Source organism: Pempheris klunzingeri, chromosome 16 (assembly GCF_042242105.1).
Source record: "Pempheris klunzingeri isolate RE-2024b chromosome 16, fPemKlu1.hap1, whole genome shotgun sequence".
In the NCBI taxonomy this organism is placed as follows: domain Eukaryota; kingdom Metazoa; phylum Chordata; class Actinopteri; order Acropomatiformes; family Pempheridae; genus Pempheris; species Pempheris klunzingeri.
In genome coordinates, this window is record NC_092027.1 from 13,627,472 (window position 1) to 13,648,584 (window position 21,113).

General features: G+C 41.6%; 2 protein-coding genes across 2 annotated transcripts in view; one reads left to right on the top strand and one right to left on the bottom strand.

The window, feature by feature from the left end:
• Window positions 1-8,197, bottom strand: part of elp2 (elongator acetyltransferase complex subunit 2) — a 33,413-nt gene extending 25,216 nt beyond the window's left edge. Inside the window, exons 1-8 of the mRNA XM_070846183.1 lie at window positions 8,066-8,197; window positions 6,250-6,328; window positions 5,620-5,690; window positions 5,380-5,524; window positions 4,042-4,119; window positions 3,632-3,696; window positions 3,449-3,515; window positions 303-449 (exon numbers count right to left, since the gene is read on the bottom strand). Of these exons, the coding sequence (XP_070702284.1) occupies window positions 303-449; window positions 3,449-3,515; window positions 3,632-3,696; window positions 4,042-4,119; window positions 5,380-5,524; window positions 5,620-5,690; window positions 6,250-6,328; window positions 8,066-8,197 (784 nt within the window). The remainder of the gene's footprint in view (window positions 1-302; window positions 450-3,448; window positions 3,516-3,631; window positions 3,697-4,041; window positions 4,120-5,379; window positions 5,525-5,619; window positions 5,691-6,249; window positions 6,329-8,065) is intronic.
• A 6,987-nt stretch (window positions 8,198-15,184) lies between these two features.
• ctnnal1 (catenin (cadherin-associated protein), alpha-like 1) overlaps window positions 15,185-21,113 on the top strand; it is a 46,585-nt gene continuing 40,656 nt past the window's right edge. Inside the window, exon 1 of the mRNA XM_070846271.1 lies at window positions 15,185-15,574. Within this exon, the coding sequence (XP_070702372.1) occupies window positions 15,479-15,574 (96 nt within the window). The 5' untranslated portion in view covers window positions 15,185-15,478. The remainder of the gene's footprint in view (window positions 15,575-21,113) is intronic.

Sequence of the window (21,113 nt, forward strand, 5' to 3'; positions counted from 1 at the left end):
GGAAGATAGAGGACAAATGAAGACAGTTATCATGATGTCAGTTTTGTGCTGTGAACATCAGACAAGCTAGCTGATTAACTGAGGAGGTACAGATTTTTTTTTTTTGCTTTTTTGCAGCCAACTTACTCTAAGTGTTCCATTAAAAACCAATGAAGTACACGTTACAATGATAAAGGTAAACACACGCTTAGTTCTCTGTGGAGGTCAGTAACCACCATGTGCCATTAAACCATCAAAAAGCGTGTCTCTTCATTTGGGTAATTAGCACCCTTTTTATAACCAAGCCTGCGTGGCCCGCTCACCTCTCTCCTTCACTTCAAAAACGTCCTCTTTCATTTTGATGATGGTGCGGTCGTCCTCTGTGCGGGCGTCTGTCCCAGACTTGGCACACAGCCTCCACACTCTGATGAGACAGTCCTGTGAACAGCTGGCTAATAACAGCTCCCCACCTGAACGAGTCAGAGAGAGAACCTGAAAACCGCCCTGACTGAGAGACATTTACTCCTAAACTACCCTATCACCAAACTGATCAAAACTGCCTTTTTGTCATTTATCCTCCTGCGGTGCTTTGATGAGAGGTGTCTTATTATCAAATATATAATTACTTTGAGAACAGTCGTGTGAAGTTTAGTTCTTAATATACTTCACGTTAATAAAACTTAATCCTGCATGAAATTAATTTTTGGAGTGGGGGGGCAGTGCAAAAAGCTCTAAACTACACGTCGATAGATTATCATCTTAGAAATTTGATATGGTGGAAATGCTTGCAAACAGTTGCTTATCTACCCATCCAGCAGACTGTTTTCTTCAGTTATTTGTTAGAACTGTTATCAAGGCATTATAGAAGGATTCTGCTGACTGTGACATGGCCAGTAAGACAGCAGGCCAAATATGCACAGACAGGTGGTAAACAGTGCACATGCCACTATCTCTGAGTGCCCCCGCCCGTCTCATTATGCGCGTCAGGTTTAGCCCAATGGCCACTGGCCCAGTTTGTCCTCTGCCAACATAAACAGACGTAATAAATCCTCTGTTGCTACCACCTAAGGCCTCCTGGATGCTGGAACAGGTAGGTGGAAGGCCGTCATTGTTTGTTCATCTTTGTATAATAATTTAGTGCTGATGATTTGTTTTGCTGTTTGCTTTAAACTCTGACTAAACTACTTGCATTTGTGACTTTTTGCCCCTCATCAGTGCTGTTACAGTATAGACAGGAGGTATTTGCCACACAGGATCATCAGATACTGGCCACTTCAATTTGCTACAATTCCATGAACTATTTTCTTTTTCATTGCAGCATGTTTTTAATTGGTTTACCTTTTTTTCATTGCAGCATTTATTATGGAGGAGACTATACATATAAAAAAAACAAGTGAAGTATTATCTTGACGTTGTATAACACATCTACATCCATTTGTTAAGGTAATCACATATTATATTAGAAATGTGCATAAATTGTCATTCACGTAATGCCATGGACTGAAATACAAAAACAAGTGGTGTCATTAATAGAGAAAAAGAATGTATATTCTGGAGAACCAGAGAAAAGCAACTGGTGTGCTATGTTTTGGCCAAAACATTCACACCATTTCATCAACCACATTTTAATATTTATCAAGGCAATCTGGGCCTGCTGCACACGTGGCACAGGGTACAACCACCAACTGTGGCATGTGGGGGGCTTGAGCACCGTCATGTTTTTGTCTCAGCCCTGAATTCCAAATTGCAACTTCAAACAAATTAGATCTGACTGTTTTGCGTGAGATTAGGTGTATGAATGTCTGTCATAATTAAACCAATCGAGCTACATGAGTTGCATTAACCAAGAACTTTAACCAGGTGTGTTTTGGAGCAACAGCTGGAGACTCTGAGGGAACTTTTCCCTGCTGAGCAAAACCGAGCGCCACCAAAAGTCAATCTCTGTCAGTAAATGTTTAAAGTTGCTGCTCACACACGCACAGGAGAGAAGGAGACAGCTGCGCATGGCACGCGCTCTCATGCTGCGCCGCCGGTAAGCTCTTGTTTTATGCACAGCGGGTTTGGTGTTTTACAGCCAAAGCGATGCATGTAAACAACACTCTCCCTGTTTTGGTTAATGTTTGACTGACCGTGAAACAACAAATGATAATGTGTGTGTTCAGATCAGTTTATGGAGTGGAGGAAATGGGCATTAGCTACCTGTCTGATGGTGATAAAGAAAGCAAAGCTGTGGTACAGAGACAGGATTGATCCTTGGCATGTAAAATGCACCTTTATGACCCGCGATGCACATGAAAGCTCTCTTTTTGATGTTAAGTATTTGATCTTAGAAGGAGTGGCAGAAATAAAATAGACTTAGGGAGTACAAAAAGAGTCCCTCCCTTCTCCCCTCCTTCAGGAAAAAAATAATAACTGTGATGTCCCTTAGTTAGAGTGATTGTTATGTTGAATGAGGGGTTAAAACCAGGAGAAAAGTATGTGACACCTGTTGACTGTATTATTTAGTTTTGAGAATTAATTTAAATTCTTGAATTAATTAAGAGAAATAATGATCTGCTTAAAAACCATGGTTGGCAACACATGACCAGCTGATGTTGTATTAGTGCTGCTATTCTATTTCTATGATTGACGGAAAGTGTGATCTAGAAAACGGATAAAGATAGCAACTCAAAAACAAACAAAAAATAGCATAATGCTCTGAATCCCTGTGTTTAACAGCTATGATAAACTGCATTTCTAGTGCTGCAATTTGCCATCTGCCAAGTCATGAAAGAACAGAGTGATTTATTTAACTACTATCAGAGTGGAGAGAGGGTTTTGTCATGCCTGTGGGGATATTTCATATAAACAAACTTCTCTCTGTCACTTTGCTGGCTCGTAGCTTGGCAGCATGGAGTAGGTCATAGACTGTGAGTGGGACGGAGACACCAGTGGAGAGGGCTGGTTAAGGAGATGAAATAGCTTTTACACAGTCAGAACAGTGCAGTAATGAAGTGCCCTTCAAGAGAGTTACACAATCAGTAGAGCCTGGATTGGATCCATGCATTGCCAAGTGTCATCACAATGCTGTGAATAGCACACTGGTTAGTGAAGCTGGAGTCAAAATAACTGGATTAAAATCTGGAGACACAGTCGCTTTTATTTTCAATGCTCTAAAAAGAGAACTTTGTCTTTTTGCTTTAAGAAAGTCAAAATGTGCTTGCTTTGGCTGGAAATCTCCTCCCACCTTCAGCCAATCACATGTTATCTGACTTTTTCAAACATTATCCAGCTTTGCAGGTTTCTTCAAGATAAACCAAAGAGAATGGAGAACCACAAGTTCAAGCTCTCAGAATACAAAAACAAGCAAGTGTACCAAATTTCATCCTCTCCCTCTCTCTCATACACACACAAAATCTGGGATATAAATAGTTAATTAAAAACAGTTTCTACTCCTGAGACAGTAACACAACAATTACTGCAAACTCACCAAGAGATGCCCACTCAACTCCACGAACCCAGTCTTCATGTCCCTGGAGTGACATGGCTTTCTGGAGCTGTTAAAAAAAGGTCAAATGTTGCCCTCAAACTTCAAATTAAGGAATTCAAATTAAAGAGTTGGCTCAGAATGCATAAATGTGCTTCCCCTGAGAGAGTATCGATCTGAGCTCACCTGTCCGTTGGACTGCACATACAGATGCACCTGAGAGTTATCACCTCCACAGGCCAGTATGGGAGCTGTAAGAAAATAAGGTTTTCACACAGTCATGTAAGTACACACATATGGCAGGTTCCATACATTAACATCCGGATCTAGGTTTTATAAACGAGGTGGAAGGGAAGGATGAGGAACAGCGTCAAACAGACTGAAGGCATGTAAGCTAGAGAGGTGATACGAAACGAGACACTTCAAACGCAGGCTGCATTTTTAATATGACATTCGGTTACAGGCACTAAAGCAGTGGCGCAAATTGAGATGGATGGCACGAGAGGAAAAATGTCTGTGTGTGCGAGTGAGTGTGTGTGTGTGTGTGTGTGGCGCACAATGTAAAGGATGTCTATGTAGGAACAGCTTAGGCTTACCTCTGCTGCTTGGCAACAGTGCCAGAGAGACATCCATCATGAAACTGCTGCCATACGATAAGGTGTGGAGGCACTCAGCTGAGGAACATACATGCACGTGAAATTGTACTTTCTGCTGCACAATTGAAAAATAATATGATATGGCTTTTGGTTTTAGCACGAACAGAGTTGCACATGAAAATACTTCTTATGATTGTTTGTGTGAAATATTTTCCAAAAGATCTTTTTTTTTTCTCTGCCTCCGCATTTGTGTAGAGGGCTGGAGACGGTATTTCAAGCAAACTGCATACAGTCAGCGAAATAACAGATAGTATTTTTGTCTGGGAATACACCCAAAGGTTATGCCCGGTCCGCAGTTACACACGCTTAATTCCCATGACTGTCAAGCAGCATCAGTATTCATCTGCACTGACAGGTGGATGAAACTCTCACCAAAGGGAAGCTGTTACGGGCGACAGCTTTGAACAAAAGGGACAGTAGGTATGGATGACTGTTTGGAACACCTCTGATGTTAAATCAAGTGAAGAAATTGTAGCAATATTATAATTAACATGGTTGTTGTGATTCTGTCAAAAACATTGCAAGGACCGATGACACAGTATGCAGAGTCATATCTGTTGTGCTTTTAAACTGAGATAGTCTACTGTACGTGTGTGTAAAAACATAAACACAATGTCATAGATGTGATGCACCCTTAACAGGTCTGCAGCACTGCAGATGTCAGACAAATTAACATGTTGTTTGTAAACATTGCAATGTGCTCTGGCAGCCACTAGGGGGCAGTTAGTCTAACTGTAAAAGAATGAATAAAACTGATTTTTTTACTGATCAATTATAGTGCAAGTCTATTACTCTCTGGATAAAAATAGATTGATTCCATCTGCAGAAAAGTGCAAATGCTGGTAGAAAATGAATCAGTTTTGTCCATTATTTTAAAGCTGACTTTTAGGGAGTATTTTTTAAATAAATATAAAATAAACTTAATGACAATATCAAAGAGGGAACCTCACTGGCTTCTAACATGGAGCTGGGGACACAACATGAGTCTAATGGCTCATAAAATTATTCCTTGTATGCATGTCCATCTTTTAGATATTTCATTATTTCTTTTCTTTTTTCGATTTTTTTTCTTGCAGCACACTGTACAGTTTTACTGCTTCATGTCTCTAAAATTACTAAAATAAAACTCTGAGAAGATAAAATCACTCTTTGATTGAACTGTCCCCATTCTGTGAGGAAGGGTCTCAAGAAGACATCCAACATTATTATGGCAAAAAAGTAGTGCTACACAGCAACTCTACAGACTGACACTTAAATGCATTTGCCAGCGCCTCTTACCTTCTCTAGCCTTACTGCATTGCCACAGTCTGACAGTGGAGTCAGATGCTGAGGAGGCCACCAGGATCTCTGAGTCCTTCACATAAATGGCATCCACGGCACAAACTGGACCAGTATGGCCCTTACACTCCACTGCCTGGGTGAACTGGAGGCAGCAGAGCACAGACATTAGCAGACATTTCTAACAAGAGGCAAAAGGCTTTGAGTCAGAAACACAGTCCAATGAAACGGATGGCTTACTTTCCCATTTTGAGCCTCCCAGACGATGAGACGATTGTCTGAGGCTCCTGAGACGAGGCAAGTCTCTGGAGCTGCAACAACAATAACAACACAGTTAAATTAAGATACCCTGTATGGTTAAAAGTACTTCAGTACACTGTCTGGGGCTGTTTTCATAGTTTGGGCTGTGCAAGCTAATTGCAATGAAGCTAAATCTAAGTGCACAGTGTACAGTTATATTTTCTGACAAATGTGGTCTTCCAACTATGGCAACAGTTTGTGCAAGACTTTCTGAGCTCCAAGGAGAATGGTTTCACAGGTTTGGTGTGGAAGAACTGCACCGTGCCCTGACCTCAAGCCAATCCAGCAACTTTTGGGATGAACTGAAACACCAAATATGAGCCAAGATTATTGCTCAGCATCAGTAGCCTGCATCACCAATGGCAACAAATCCCTGCTATCAGCCTGTGTCCAGTGTCAGTGTACTTTTGACCATATGGTGTATATGCCAAGAGGTTATTGGTGGCAGCAAAAGGTCTTTTAAAGCCACAACGGAAGGGATTTTTTTTTCAAATGGTCGAGATACTAAACTAAATAGATCACATCCAGCTGTTTGACAGGTGCATCAGTTTCCTCCCTCTGCACACTCACCACAGTCTTCCCTGTGAACCCACTGGACAGCATTTACTCTGCCCGTGTGTCCATTCAGCACAGCGACAACTCTTCTCTCCTGAAGTAAAACCAAACGGAGTGTTTACTAAGCACACAAACAAACACATACAGTGGGGAAAAAAAGTATTTAGTCAGCCACCAATTGTACAAGTTCTCCCACTTAAAAAGATGAGAGAGGCCTGTAATTTTCATCATAGGTACACTTCAACTATGAGAGACAGAATTGGGGGGAAAGAATCCAGGAAATCACATTGTAGAATTTTTAATGAATTAATTGGTAAATTCCTCGGTAAAATAAGTATTTGGTCACCTACAAACAAGCAAGATTTCTGGCTCTCACAGACCTGTAACTTCTTCTTTAAGAGGCTGCTCTGTCCTCCACTCGTTACCTGTATTAATGGCACCTGTTTGAACTCGTTATCAGTATAAAAGACACCTGTCCACAACCTCAAACAGTCACACTCCAAACTCCACTATGGCCAAGACCAAAGAGCTGTCAAAGGACACCAGAAACAAAATTGTAGACCTGCACCAGGCTGGGAAGACTGAATCTGCAATAGGTAAGCAGCTTGGTGTGAAGAAATCAACTGTGGGAGCAATTATTAGAAAATGGAAGACATACAAGACCACCGATAATCTCCCTCGATCTGGGGCTCCACGCAAGATCTCACCCCGTGGGGTCAAAATGATCACAAGAACGGTGAGCAAAAATCCCAGAACCTCACGGGGGACCTAGTGAATGACCTGCTGAGAGCTGGGACCAAAGTAACAAAGGCTACCATCAGTAACACACTACGCCACCAGGGACTCAAATCATGCAGTGCCAGACGTGTCCCCCTGCTTAAGCCAGTGCATGTCCATGCCCGTCTGAAGTTTGCTAGAGAGCATTTGGATGATCCAGAAGAGGATTGGGAGAATGTCATATGGTCAGATGAAACCAAAATAGAACTTTTTGGTAAAAACTCAACTTGTCGTGTTTGGAGGAGAAAGAATGCTGAGTTGCATCCAAAGAACAACATACCTACTGTGAAGCATGGGGGTGGAAACATCATGCTTTGGGGCTGTTTTTCTGCAAAGGGACCAGGACAACTGATCCGTGTAAAGGAAAGAATGAATGGGGCCATGTATCGTGAGATTTTGAGTGAAAACCTCCTTCCATCAGCAAGGGCATTGAAGATGAAACATGGCTGGGTCTTTCAGCATGACAATGATCCCAAACACACCACCCGGGCAACGAAGGAGTGGCTTCGTAAGAAGCATTTCAAGGTCCTGGAGTGGCCTAGCCAGTCTCCAGATCTCAACCCCATAGAAAATCTTTGGAGGGAGTTGAAAGTCCGTGTTGCCCAGCGACAGCCCCAAAACATCACTGCTCTAGAGGAGATCTGCATGGAGGAATGGGCCAAAATACCAGCAACAGTGTGTGAAAACCTTGTGAAGACTTACAGAAAACGTTTGACCTCTGTCATTGCCAACAAAGGGTATATAACAAAGTATTGAGATGAACTTTTGTTATTGACCAAATATTGACCACCATAATTTGCGAATAGAGCCTTTAAAAATCAGAAAGTGTTTTTCTGGATTTTTTTTTGTCTCTCATAGTTGAGGTATACCTATGATGGAAATTACAGGCCTCTCTCATCTTTTTAAGTGGGAGAACTTGCACAATTGGTGGCTGACTAAATACTTTTTTGCCCCACTGTACGTTTATCCACACATTCATGATGCTCGTTTACCAGTTAGCTGTGACAAACAACAACAGCGAGCGTTACGGTCGACATGAGACAGATTTTACTACCTGCGGCTCGTACAGAGCCACGGAGTTACATGTCCCAAAGGCAATGGTCCCGCCACGACTCCAAGAAACAGCATTTGGTGTCCTGTTTGCACAACAAGCTACATGGCATGTTTCCATTACGGGCGCCGCCATCTTGAAAGCTGCAGTTCTGGCGTTGCTGCGAATGTGGTTGGAGTTAAACAGCCCCGTCCTAACAAAGGTTCCGCATCCAGTCTATATGTGGACCATAAGACTTTAGCGGTGATATTTGAATATGTTTAACATGTTAAATCTTATACAATCATCTTTATTATTTCTAGCAGGTTTTAAAGTAATTTGAATGTCGACGATAAGCAAACATTAATGGGGGTTGACTCATCAAAGTGCGCTGCTGAGTAATGAACACTAGATGGCAGAAGGTAATCACAGAACAGGATGTTTTCATTAGGGCCTCGTTGATTGCCTATTTCTTGGTTATGAACGTTATATTAATCCCAAAGTTATTTAGACATAACTTAACAGCACTGCAGCATGAATACTGTAAAATGCCCAGTGGAACCAAATTAGATTATAGTATTAAAAACTATATGATTGCATGTGTTTGAAATTAAGTGAAAAGGGGTAATAATGAGGTGATTATCTATGGGTCTGAATATATTTTTCTTTACAATGGTCAGACCAGAACAAAGCTGGTGGGGATTTAGAGCCTTGTTTGGGGAGATTTCAGCAGGAGATTCGAACATTGGTCTGCTGGGTCAAGGTTGGTTTCCATATTCATTAAGCCAACCTGCTGCATCTGTCTGCTGTCAGTATACAATTAGGAAAAGGCTGTTGACAACTATGATAACAGGAGTGCATGGTGTATCTACAATGTTACATGTCTTTATTAAAATAAAGGGTCTGGCAACAAATGAAAGTACATCTTTACAAAGTAAAATGCTTCTTTGTTTCTATTTCTTGTCCAGGTCTAAGCTAGAAATATACCGCAAATAAACCAAATGGCTGATGACATTTTGCATTATTTTGAAATTGCTCCATCAACAATCAGGATGCCACAGTGTACACCAGTGCTGTGTCGGACTGTATTATCCCCTTGCCAAGCATTGACTGGAGGTGACTGGTCGCAGCTGAGCTAGCTGCCAGCCAGACAACATTGCTTGTTTAAAAAAAGCCTGGGGGCCTTTTGGATTTCAAAGGTTGAGGCGACACTTTTGTCACAAGGAGTTTCCGAGCACCCACTTGACATGATCGGGGGGGGAAATGTGATGGCATCTGTGAACCCTTGAGACGATATGATAAATGACAATGTAGCAAAGACATACAGGGTTACAGCCAAATAATATGAGGAAGTGAGAAGCGATGGAGGAGAGGAAGGAAGGGTGGCTGGGTCTTTTTTGGCTTTGTCTGACTTGTGGAATATGTGCGTGACAAAGACAAAACAGATGCGCTGTCACCAACACTTGAGTACAGAATAGATTGTATTCGTCTTGCTATTGTTGTCCCTCCTCACTCAGTCTCAGGGAGACAGGATTTAGACAGACTTGGCAGGGTGAGACGACCTCTGTGTGGAGGATGCCTATGCATCTACGGCTCTCATCTCAGGAGTGGCAGCTAGACGATAGCTGGGATGTGGCCAAACAGCTGCGTCTGAGAAAAAAACATCTCTATTATCTTTGTGCTGCTCTGACTATGCATTTATCATCCTCTTGTGGTGAAATCTCTCTACCTGCTTACACAAGGCAGGATTAGTTTGATCAAATGTAACAGGTCATTGCAGGAGAGAGAGGAGGGAGGTTTATTTAGGAAAGATCCTGTCCTACTTTCCAACACAAAGAGTGTAAGGATACGAGTTTTGTGAGCATGTCTTTGCAACGGGATGATTGTGCAGTGAACCATTACTCATAGCCAGTTATGATGAGGTCAAACAAGGAAAACACTTTGATTAAACCTGTGGACACACTCTGCATGAGATATGATACCCTCATACAATGCAGAATAGATTGCAAACCAGGTTCTGACCAATTATTATGTTGCAGGGAAATCAAATACTAAACTAAATACTAAACACATCTACAGTGGAGACATTGTAGTGTATGGATTTATGAATTGTAATTTGGCTATAGCATCTGTGAGTGTGTGTGAGTAAATATAGCTGGTGTAATTCTGGGTTTCTTAACAGTATCTGGCCCACAGTTTGTCATACAAGTCATGTTAATCTATGGCATGTCTTTATTTCTAAAGGAGCATGGAGGAAGGCTCAATTTCTTAGTTCAGAAAGCCTGCTGTGATTCTAATGGATTTATATCTATCTTTTATTCATTATAGTAACCCCATGTAGGCTCCTGACCCCACAACTGAGAAACTCTGACCTATTAATTCCTACAAGAGGATCTCCATCTCACTACCATATTCATCAAGAATTTATGAAAGCAGAGAATTAAACACTTTAGAGTGTAGATAATATCCTTAAATGTTTTATTCATTCATATCATTATGCTGTATATTGCCACCAAGTGTTCAATAACTCACTGTGTGTAAGGAGCTCTGATGCGTTCTTGGAAGAGCAGATTGTAATTAAGGGAGTAACTATAATGCACTTACTTAAGAGGTTGAGGGATGATAGCGATACCTTGTGTTTTTCTTTCTTATTCAACGACTTTTCCATGCTCACCTAAAAACAACCATAATTTAACACTATGGTTGACACTGGGTAAAAGAGTGCATGTAATGACTCTATAATTACACCATTAGACGTTTGAGATCTGAGGCAGCAGTTCAACCTGTGTACGCTCTTTTAGCTTTCAGTAAAACGTGAGGTGAAGAAATAACTGAAATTATCTTGGTGAATGCTTGGTATTACTTTATCATCTTTATTTGAAATTGCATGCAAGAACGCAAGTTTAAGTAAAGATAATAAAGAACAATTAAACTACATAATGAAATAAGAGCTAAAATATGTTTTATCAAAATTAGAATCAGAATTAGGTTTGCTGACAAGTAAGTTTTCACATCACAAGGACTTTGCCTTAGTATATTGATGCATAATCAAGAAACATAAATATGAAATATAAAAATGTAAAATAGAGATATTTATGAGAAAATATGATCAAAAATGTACACCACATCTGTTTTCAAAAATGAAGTAGCTAAAATAAGCAATAATAATAGACATTTTTAAGATATTTCATTCATTTCTCTTGAGCACATGGACACATTTCAATGATTGGGTGTGACCGTGCATTAAGTTTGCATGCTTGTGGACAGTCTGTAGAAACACACAGCTCGTGCATAATGTGTCCATTATGTATGACATCTCCACGCATTCCTGTGTGTTTACTTATGCTGTTATTTCAAACTGCAGAGAGCATCTCTAACAAATGAGCCTGCCTTCAGACAAAAAAGGTCCGGATGGAAATGGAATGATAATGAGTATACACTAGGTGTTTGTGATTATGTAACACAGAAATGGAGATGCAGAAAAGCCAAGATTACCGGGACGGTTGTCTGCATGGCACTTTGCTGCTGCCTGGTTTTGTTTGCGTCCAATTAAATTAGCCTGTTGTCCCTGAGGGTGCCCACTTGGCAGGAGGAGAGCAGTAAATGACAGATGACCCGCGCCTTATTTGCACTGGTTTTTTCATTTGAACATATTTAGATGTTTTATTTCTATCCAGCTTCTAATTCTGCTGTATGTATTATACACATGGGAAGTATAAGTCAATCTAATAGTTCAAGACCAGGGTTCATATGAGCATAAACACCGGTAAGCCAGCCAGGATTAAACTCATCTAACATTGTAAACAACTCCTGAAGCTTTCAACTGTAAAACCATTCAGGGCCAATCAGTACAAACAGTGTGCAGCCAGGATACCTCACCTCAGTTCGACCTCTTCTCCTTCACAGAGGCCTCTCTGGTCACTGCATCTATGTAAGTGGATGAGCTCAGCTGCAGGTCTCTGTTAAGGACACGCTCACCTGTAGTGAAGTATTCTGGGCAATATTTCTTTTAAAACATATCATATGACCAACAGGATCAGAGTTATTGCCTCCCTGGAGGAAAATGTGTGAATTGTTGTGTGAAAATGACACAAAATTTAATCTTACATAAGGAAAGCCATGATTGAGAACCCTGTATATGCATAATATATAAACTAAAATTTAATTGTTTTCTCAAGATAGAAGTTTTAAAATGCAGGGGGGAAAAGCCCTCAGCATTCCGCCACAATCCCTCCTTTCAATCCCAAATTTTCAATCTGCTTATCCAACAGGGGAATATGACTGAGTGCACTCATTTTACATTTTGCAGTGTGCGAAATCACTATCTCTTTAGGCTCAGCAGTTCCTGTCCCAGGAGCTGTACAGCCAGAAAGAATGATCTAAAGAGAGAGGGGGGAGAGAGAGAGAGAGAGAGAGAGAGAGAGAGAGAGAGAGAGAGAGAGAGAGAAGAAGTCAGCACTTCTAAAGCACAGAAAAAGACTGTAGCAGCTGTTAGCAACACAACCACACTATGCATAAGCGTCTTTTATTTAATGAGTAATATCCACGGACTGTGCAGATGAGTTTACACAAAAGGGACTTCCTGCTTGTATGGGTTTTCAGGCAAATTGTCAAAATGCAATGTGCCCAAAAGAGATTAGAGTCAGAGGAGCAAATATTGAATATTCCAGAACAAATGAGATACTGTTTAGAAAAACAAGCCTGTTTCACAGCTACGAGTATGGCACTGACAAACTCAATGAGAATATGCACACTATTGTGTTCGTTTGAGCCCGTGGATTGGATGCCATTTGTCTAGATGATAACAAAACTATTTCCTCTGAAATATTACAGGATGTATCATATTTCTTATCTTATTCTGCCTCTTGAACTTATCTTGCTGTGACCAGAATCATTTAAGGCAACACAAGTTGATACAGCACAACGCAAGTAGCCCGAGTGGAGCTTGTTATCATCTAATCGCTTGGAAGAGAGCCTCGGAGCAGATTAACAAAAAACACACAGATATTATCTAGTTAGTAGTAGAGTCATTCATCAAAGTGGAGCACAGCCCTGTTCGCTCATAGCAGCAAAACTGCTTGCATGCCTTCATAATGATGCAGTGTGTGTGTGTGTGTGTGTGTGTGTGTGTGTGTGTGTGTGTGTGTGTGTGTGTGTGTGTGGAATGAAACCTATGTAAACAGGGAGGGTTAAAGTAAAGCATAGCTCTGGGGTTTTAAATAAATACTGGCTGGGCTTGAGCACAGCAGACAGCCACACACACACACACACACACACACACACACACACACACACACACAGAGCCATTGTCTCCACTGCTGACACAGAGTGCCAGCCAGCCACCATCGTTGATGATAAAGCAGGCAGCAAAAGCCCTCACTAACAGTGCCACAGTGCTTATAAGCCATATCTGCTCTCAGCCATCTGTTGTATTTGTAATATGAAGTGTTACTCCCCACTTGTCATCCACTGGCTGCACTTGTAAAGTTAGAAATAGCTACTGGAGCCACTTGAGGATACAGAGAATTTGGCAATAGTAGGGCCAGGCTTGGATCCAGGCAGTAATAAAGTATTCGGAGTACTATTATGGGTACAAGTCACTGGGTCACAAAATAAAAAGAAGAACAGTGTATTTACTGGGATAAAACTTTTGTACCTCATTCTGGAGTGCGACAGCAAGATTTAATGAACGTCTCGTGCAGACAAATTACACATATTACAGATGCCAGATACAGACAATAGTTAAAAACTGTTTTAGGAACAATTTATGGGCAGGGGATGCTACAGCATCTCATTCCGGCACAAGAATAAATTTCCTTAAGCAGTAACTCCCATATGAATCATTGCACCCTCCAAAATGGTCAGTTTGTTTGAAGTAAAATGTCATCCTGCTATTCGTCTCAGGAACAGACAATCTTAAGCAAAATAAACCTGTTTGTAAAGTCTTTCTCATGCATCAAAAGACTTAGATCGACATAGATTCATAGGTCTATGAGAAGTGGGGAGTTTATGTGCGTCGTATGCATCACATGCCTCTGCCTTTATACAGTGTAAAAAAGTAATACAATACTTGAAGGGAAAAAAAATCCTAATCATCAATCCACAACCCCTGCACACACCTCTGATTGAAATAGCGGGTTTTATTGATGGGATCATGCTAAGCTTTGGTAAACAGATTTTTTTGGCACTTCTATTCAAAATCTGTCTGCAGAGGATAATTCTCTTTTAGCATGAGCAGAAAAGACCCAACCAGATCTGTGCGCTCCAGTTTGTTTTTGATATCAAAACAACAGCTGCTCTAATATATTTTTGACAATGTTTTCAGTTTTTCTGATTTCAACAAGCGCTGCATGAAGACACAAATAAACCCATAGGAACTCGACATTGTACCTTATGGGCCCTTGTCAGTTTTAGAAGGTGGGTAACCTCCAGTGCCTCAGATGGTAAGATCATGAGAATTAATGCCTCCTCCAGAAAGACAAAAGGTAAAGTTGGCAACTTGATGAGCTAGGCAGTGCGCTCCAGTCAGTGCAGCTGTCCCATGTGGCTCGGTGCAGCTGGGTTTGAGTGGCATATCTGGTGTGTATTTGGAGAGGATGATAGGGGATTCTCAGACTCCAGGGGATAATGTGGGATTCTTTGTCTCGGGGATCAAACCAGAGCTGTGCTGTGAGGAAAGCATCACTCTCTCCCTGTAGGCCACTGCATGCAAAGTCCTCTGAAATCTGCAAGGATGGATAGACTATGAATATTTAAATCAAAAACTCCCATAGAACATCCTCTGAAATTTGCATGAATGGTTTCAGATTTTTTTCTAAAATCAAAACCCCTTATATATAACACCAAAATTTCCTTCTTTGGCATGCTATTGCCAAACAGGTAGATGCACTGCTGGTGTTTCCATTTCAAATACTTTCCTCCAAATTTGATTTGGCAGGTACTATTTTGCCTTGAATTATATAACTGCTTGTATGAAGGTGCTCAGGTGGATTAAAATCAAACCGATCATCCTGATTGTGAGGGTGCAAAATGATGAGCGGCACATTGGAAAAAGCCCAGAGCTGCTCAGTGAGCAGCCAGCAGTGGGAACCTGAGAGTGTGTGTGTGTGTGTGTGTGTGTGTGGTTGCCCACGGTGGTGTGCTGCAGTCCGCTCCCTGCCGCTGTTGAGTAAACTACATGGACATTAGCGGGCGCAGCGGCGCAACCACCGAGTCAGAGTGGATTAAAACAGCGTGCGTGCTCGGAGAGCCACTCGATAAACGACCGTGTAACCGGCTGAGAAACCCGAGTGTCTAACAGCAAGTCCGTCACACTAGTTTGCAGCAGCGGAAGAGCGGAGGAAAGGCTCCCGGAGAACTCAGCAGTGCCGTGCATTGTGTGTGTGTGTGTGTGTGTGTGTGAGTGTGTGTGTGTCAGGCTGGGAGAGCTCGGCGGGAATGGCTTCATCTCCGTGCGGCAACAGCAACTTTGATTCCGGGCTGGAAATCAAAACTCGCTCGGTGGAGCAGACGCTTATTCCCTTAGTATCGCAGGTGAGTACGTTCAAAGCGCAAAACACGGCGTTATGTTGTTATTTCTGCTCATTTTGCACTTTAAACGCTCTTCGGCTTCCCAACAGCAGCGGTGTTGGGACGCATGAGGCTAACTTTGAGTCTGGTGTGTACCTGTTTGTGTGCTGTGTTTAAAGTCTGTCCCACGTGTGGAGAATTTAGTTTAAGTTCCTACATTGTAACTACTCCCATTGTTATCTGTAGTGGGAATTCATTACAGGACACTGCTTAGTGGAGTTGCGCACAGCAAAGCACCAAGATCGCAGGTATTAAAGAACACAGGTATTAAAGAACACAGGTATTAAAGAACACAGGTATTAAAGAACACAGGTATTGAATTTTATAATAAATCTGAGACTTAAGGAGCAGGTTTTGTTGTTGTTAGGCAGAAGTTGGTAGGTTACAGAATTACATAACAGGATAGACTGTACTGTACAAGGGGAAGTAATAATGGGAGCAACTAAACCAATGTTCAGCCATCCAAAAAGTATTAAACTTTGAGTCCCTTTTTTGTTGTTGTTGCTGGAAGCCCTCACAGCCCACCTTGAGAGAACACTGAAGCTCAGGGGGACACAGAAGTTTTCCCAGAAGCTGTGTGCTCCTCTCTGGCAGTCCTGGACTGTGCTGTGACTCCCACTTCTCTAATTGGGCCACTTTGAGGCACGTGTTTTGTTTTTCAATAAACAGAAGAAGATGAAAGACCCATTTAAAGCCACTGCACTCTTTCAACAACCCTTCTCTGGCACACTCAAAACAGTAGTACCTGCTTTAAAAGCACGGAGTTTAGGTCAGTCAGTCAATTCGTGATTGTTTTTTTTTTTGGTATGGTGAAGTAGGGTACAAACTCCAAATAATGATTTCTTAAAACAACAATGTAATTTTAGGGCAATTTCCATTAAAATAAATAAATAAATAAATAAAAAATAGCAGATGATTAATTTTACAAAGCTTCGCCTTTTAACGTGAGCATGACTAATTTTCCACTGTTGTTTCCAGCACACCCCTTATGATGGGACTTTGGGTTGTATCTCGTGAGCAGAGCAGTAACCATCAGACCTGTAAATGTTCTGTTTCCACTAAGGGACAGAGGAAGTGAGAGGCACCTCACCGGTGGGTTAACAGAGTCTGGACAATACCACGATAGAAGGTCCCCGTTCCTGACACTGTCCTTCCCTCTGCAAACTGAGGAAGCTGAAAGTCTGCTTCCTCCCTCTCGCTGCAACCGGCTCCTTTGAAAGATATCATGTCATCCTGTGCTGAATGGATATGGGTTAGTCATCAGAAAGAGGCAGCTGCTAGTGGATGAGCTTTCAGTGTGGGCTGTTTATTTTGTGGTCATTTTGATTCTCAGTCATTCATAAGTACACCAAAAACAGTTAAGATGTTTGTTTACACAGTATGGGCAATCAGGATTAAATCCAGGTAAAGTTTCACCTCTGATGCAAACAGCAGTTACTGTGAGAATACTTATAGTAAGCACTGCTGTAAGCATACAGTAAATCTGCTGTATGCTGCGTTATCTTAATAATATTTACGCTGCAGCAAAGTTATGGAGCACTCCTGCTCACTGTGAAGGACTGGCTGAGCTCCAGTCTATAGCATAGAAGAATGTGCTATATATTGTAACAGCATTCAGCATATTACAGTCCACGGTTTAATAGTGGGCCTCAAGGACAATCTTTCCTAACTTTCTTTTTTTTCTCGGTGTGAGGGATGTCCCCATAGCAACAGAGCTCTGCAATGCTGATAGAAACAATATTTCCAAGGACAGTTATCTCCATATGTAATGTTTTGCTGCTGTTGTTGTTGAGATGTCATCAGAAGGACGGTCACTCAGTCGCTGCTGACCGGTACATTAGCTTCACCTGCTGTGAGGACTTTTCATCTGCGGTGGTTGCATGCACATGAATCACGCAGTTGCTGCAAACATGCAGAAAACTTGTTTCTAGAGCTAGATACAAATACAACAACAATTCTGATAATTGATTTCTCATTGAAGTCTTAATTCCTAAACCAAAAATTTTATGGATATCTTTAAGACTGTTGGTCAGACAAAACAAAACATTTTAAGACGTCACCATGAGCTCTGGGAACATATGATGGACATTTTTTGCAATTTTCTGACAGCCTATAGAGCAAACCATGAACTGCTTAATGGAGAAAATAATAGGTAGATCACTTGATAAGGAAAAGTCTTACATGTTTTATAGTAACCCCAGTAACTTACATGGACTTTATGATGATAATGCACATGAGTTGTATGATTGTCCAGACACAGGTGGGGTAGCCTACTATCTAACTGGAAATAGGAATATAACAAGAAAATAAAGAGACTTTCCTATTTATTGTTTTTTGCATTTAATGAGCAACTGCATCACTGATCACTTGCCACGTTAGGGTGTTTGATGCATGTGCACAGAATCAGAACGGCAAAAGAAATCTGCCTAATGTGTGTATATGCAAGTAGTCATTAGAAGATTAATATTTAACCCAGCTGTGGTACTCTGATTACCACCTTAATGTGAGTAAGATAACTCAGTCAAGGGTGTTTATGTGACAGTGAAAATCAGTATTGCCTTACATTTTTGGGTTATAATTGAATTATTATAGTCAGTATAGATGCACTGACTGTGTGGGCTGTCTTTCACCACTTCTCTTCCAAAGGAGCTTTGTATGTATGTGTCAGTAAATGCATGCTTGTGTGCAGTAGGGGCCATTTGATAACTATCAAGGAGGAAATGAAAAAGCGGTGTCAGTGAGGAAAGCCGCTGTTTGATAAGGTATCATGCTGTGCACTATCCCCTTCTTTTATTATGTATCTCCTCTCCTCTCATCTCCTCTCTTTGCTATGACGTTGATATCCTCAGGCCTCTTTTATCAGCTTCACTCCCACCAGGGTGTAATTATAGGCCTGGGAGTCTCCCAGCCTTGCACAACATACATACGTGCACACACCAGATACATACACATGCACTCAGTCCCACCCACCTCTTCTCGTTTCATGCTTGCATGTTCACCTGTCTTAATGAGTCCTTGCGTATGCTCTACTTAGAGTTTTTGCAATTTAAATTACGTCCGAATCTGTCTGAATACTGTTTTTGCAATGTGGCCACCTGGATGTTTTCTAGTTCCATTCCCTGTCATTTTGAGAATTCACTTTGCCCTTCTCAAAACAGGAGGGGCTCTTACTTAATTTAACAGAAGCACTCTCCTCAGCTAGGAATTCGCTAATGTGCTTTACTTCACCCTTGCTGCTACAGCCATCTCCATACCAATGGACTTGCATTGTAAGGGGCATAGTGAGGGTAATGAATTGCTCTGGTGGTGGTCAAAAATGTAATGGGCATCACACAGGGAGAAGGGGAAAGAAAGTGAACATGTCTGTTGTTGTGTGTGTCCTACCTGTGATGTGCTACATAACCAGCTGGAGGGCAATTAGCGATAATCTGGCTGCTTTTTCCTTGAGATCTTATTCCTGTTTTGAAACAGCGATTAGTGAAATAACAGTTCTGTTCCTGGGATTTTATAATTGAGGTGTGTTCCTAGTAAAAACACACCAGGCCTGTCTGGGTGCGGACATGGTGGTCCAGAGGCTGACGAGGTGTAAGGGTGTTGTTTTGAGGTAAAGATGTGTGGGAATGAAAAAGGACCAGGGAGTAATATCTGAGACTTTGATCAGATTGGTGAGCATTTAAACACTTGTGACACACTGGCCTTGTGATTACATAGCTATGCCGGCACCATCATTTTTCTGCAGGGCTAAGCCAGGAGTTTCTTAAAAGATTTTCGACTATAATTGGGCCTGGAAAATCCGTTCTCTGTCCAAGTTTGTTAGTGTCGACTTTGTCATGCTTCCAGGGGTTCTGTGGTGCTTGCAGTTTTGTCTTCTGATGTGCTAAAAAGAACTGGGTGAAAAAAAAAAAAAAGCTTTTCCATGTTCATTTTGCTCACAAACTGGAAAAAAAATTGCATGTTTATAGTCCAAACAAAAGCTTATTGGTAGTTCTTGTGAATGTGATTTGCTCAGAGCATTAGCATTTTGTCACATAAATTTCACATTAAGCAAAATGCTGACAAAAAGGCGCTCCATAAACACACACCTCTCTTAACAGCTCTGTAAGCACGACCATCGCTCAAATTTTCATCCCTCTCTCCGGAAAGATTGGAAATGGAGTTTTATTGAGGTACAAGGCACTATTTCCCTCTTAATGTCCCTGGTCCTGTGGTGGGGTGACATGACAAACGTCCAGGTAGTGAAGCTGTTTTTTATACCCAGACAGAGAGGCATTACCGTTGCCACGAGCCCTAACAGATCTGCTTCCTCCAGCCGTATGATGATAATGAAGACAAATGGGTCCCTGGCATGAAGGTGAAACCACAGGAGGATTACAGTGCGCCACAAGCATGCATGCGTGTGCTTACACACTCGCAGACCAAAATATACCAACCTCCCGGGAATGAGACAAAATGAGTCTTTATTGTGTGCATCAGTGTGTATGTGGAAGAAGGGTGGGGGATTCCAGTGTTGATTGTGTGTCTTTGTATCTGCATACTTTGGTATGTGTGATTGTTTGCTCATGGACGACAGAAACTAAATTAATCGGTGTTGACGGTGTTTGAGGTTTCATGTGCCCTCGCCTGCATTCTTTGTGTGCAGTGTGTTTCTGCCATGACTTGTCACCTTATCAGCCCTCAGCCATATTGAGGCTTGGTCCTAAACAACAATGTGTCTGATAACCCATTTTCAGCACAGGTCAGACCAGCATCACAAGTCCACCATTTTTCCTGTTGTGCCATTATCAGTGGAAGATTTTGAAGAGTGGCCAATGTAACACTTGCACTCATTGATTTGTCCTTACAGTAGTCACCTCTCTTCTCCTTAAATTTGAGACTGGCGGAGCATGTGGTTTTGTGTTTTGTTTCAGTTTTGTTTCCCCCCTGGTTCACACATCAAATATACGAATAACAGTGAGTCTGACTCACATTATTGTTGTGTAAATGAGTATCTGAGGCAAGTTCTTGCTCAGTGGTAGGTAGCATACATAGGCAGTCAACAACCCTGTGTCATCAGATTGAATTGAGATGTAATTCCACTCAACTCCCCCCATTTCCTACAGTGGTTGCATTAGTCAGCTAACTTACTAAACTGATTCAGATTCTCTTTTTTGAAGATTACTCTCACTCCACGAAAGCTCGCACTCACTCTCTGTCTCACATTTTTTTTTGTATCTCTCTGAGACGCGCGCACACACACTCATGCAAAGCTTGCATGACCTGTGATTCCCCCTTGTTTCCCCTTGCACTCTTCTCACTATTGCTGTCAGGGGAGTCATTACAGTTCGCTGTTCTCTTTAAGTGCCGATAAAAGGGTCTGTCTCACATGTCGATCCACTGACCTCTCCATGGCTAATATACTGCCGGATTAGAAAGTTGTGTGTATTTGTGCGTGTGTGTATGAGAATGCACATTTGTGCCTGAAACCTCCAAATAACCCAGCCTGAAGGGATCAGTCACTTGGAGA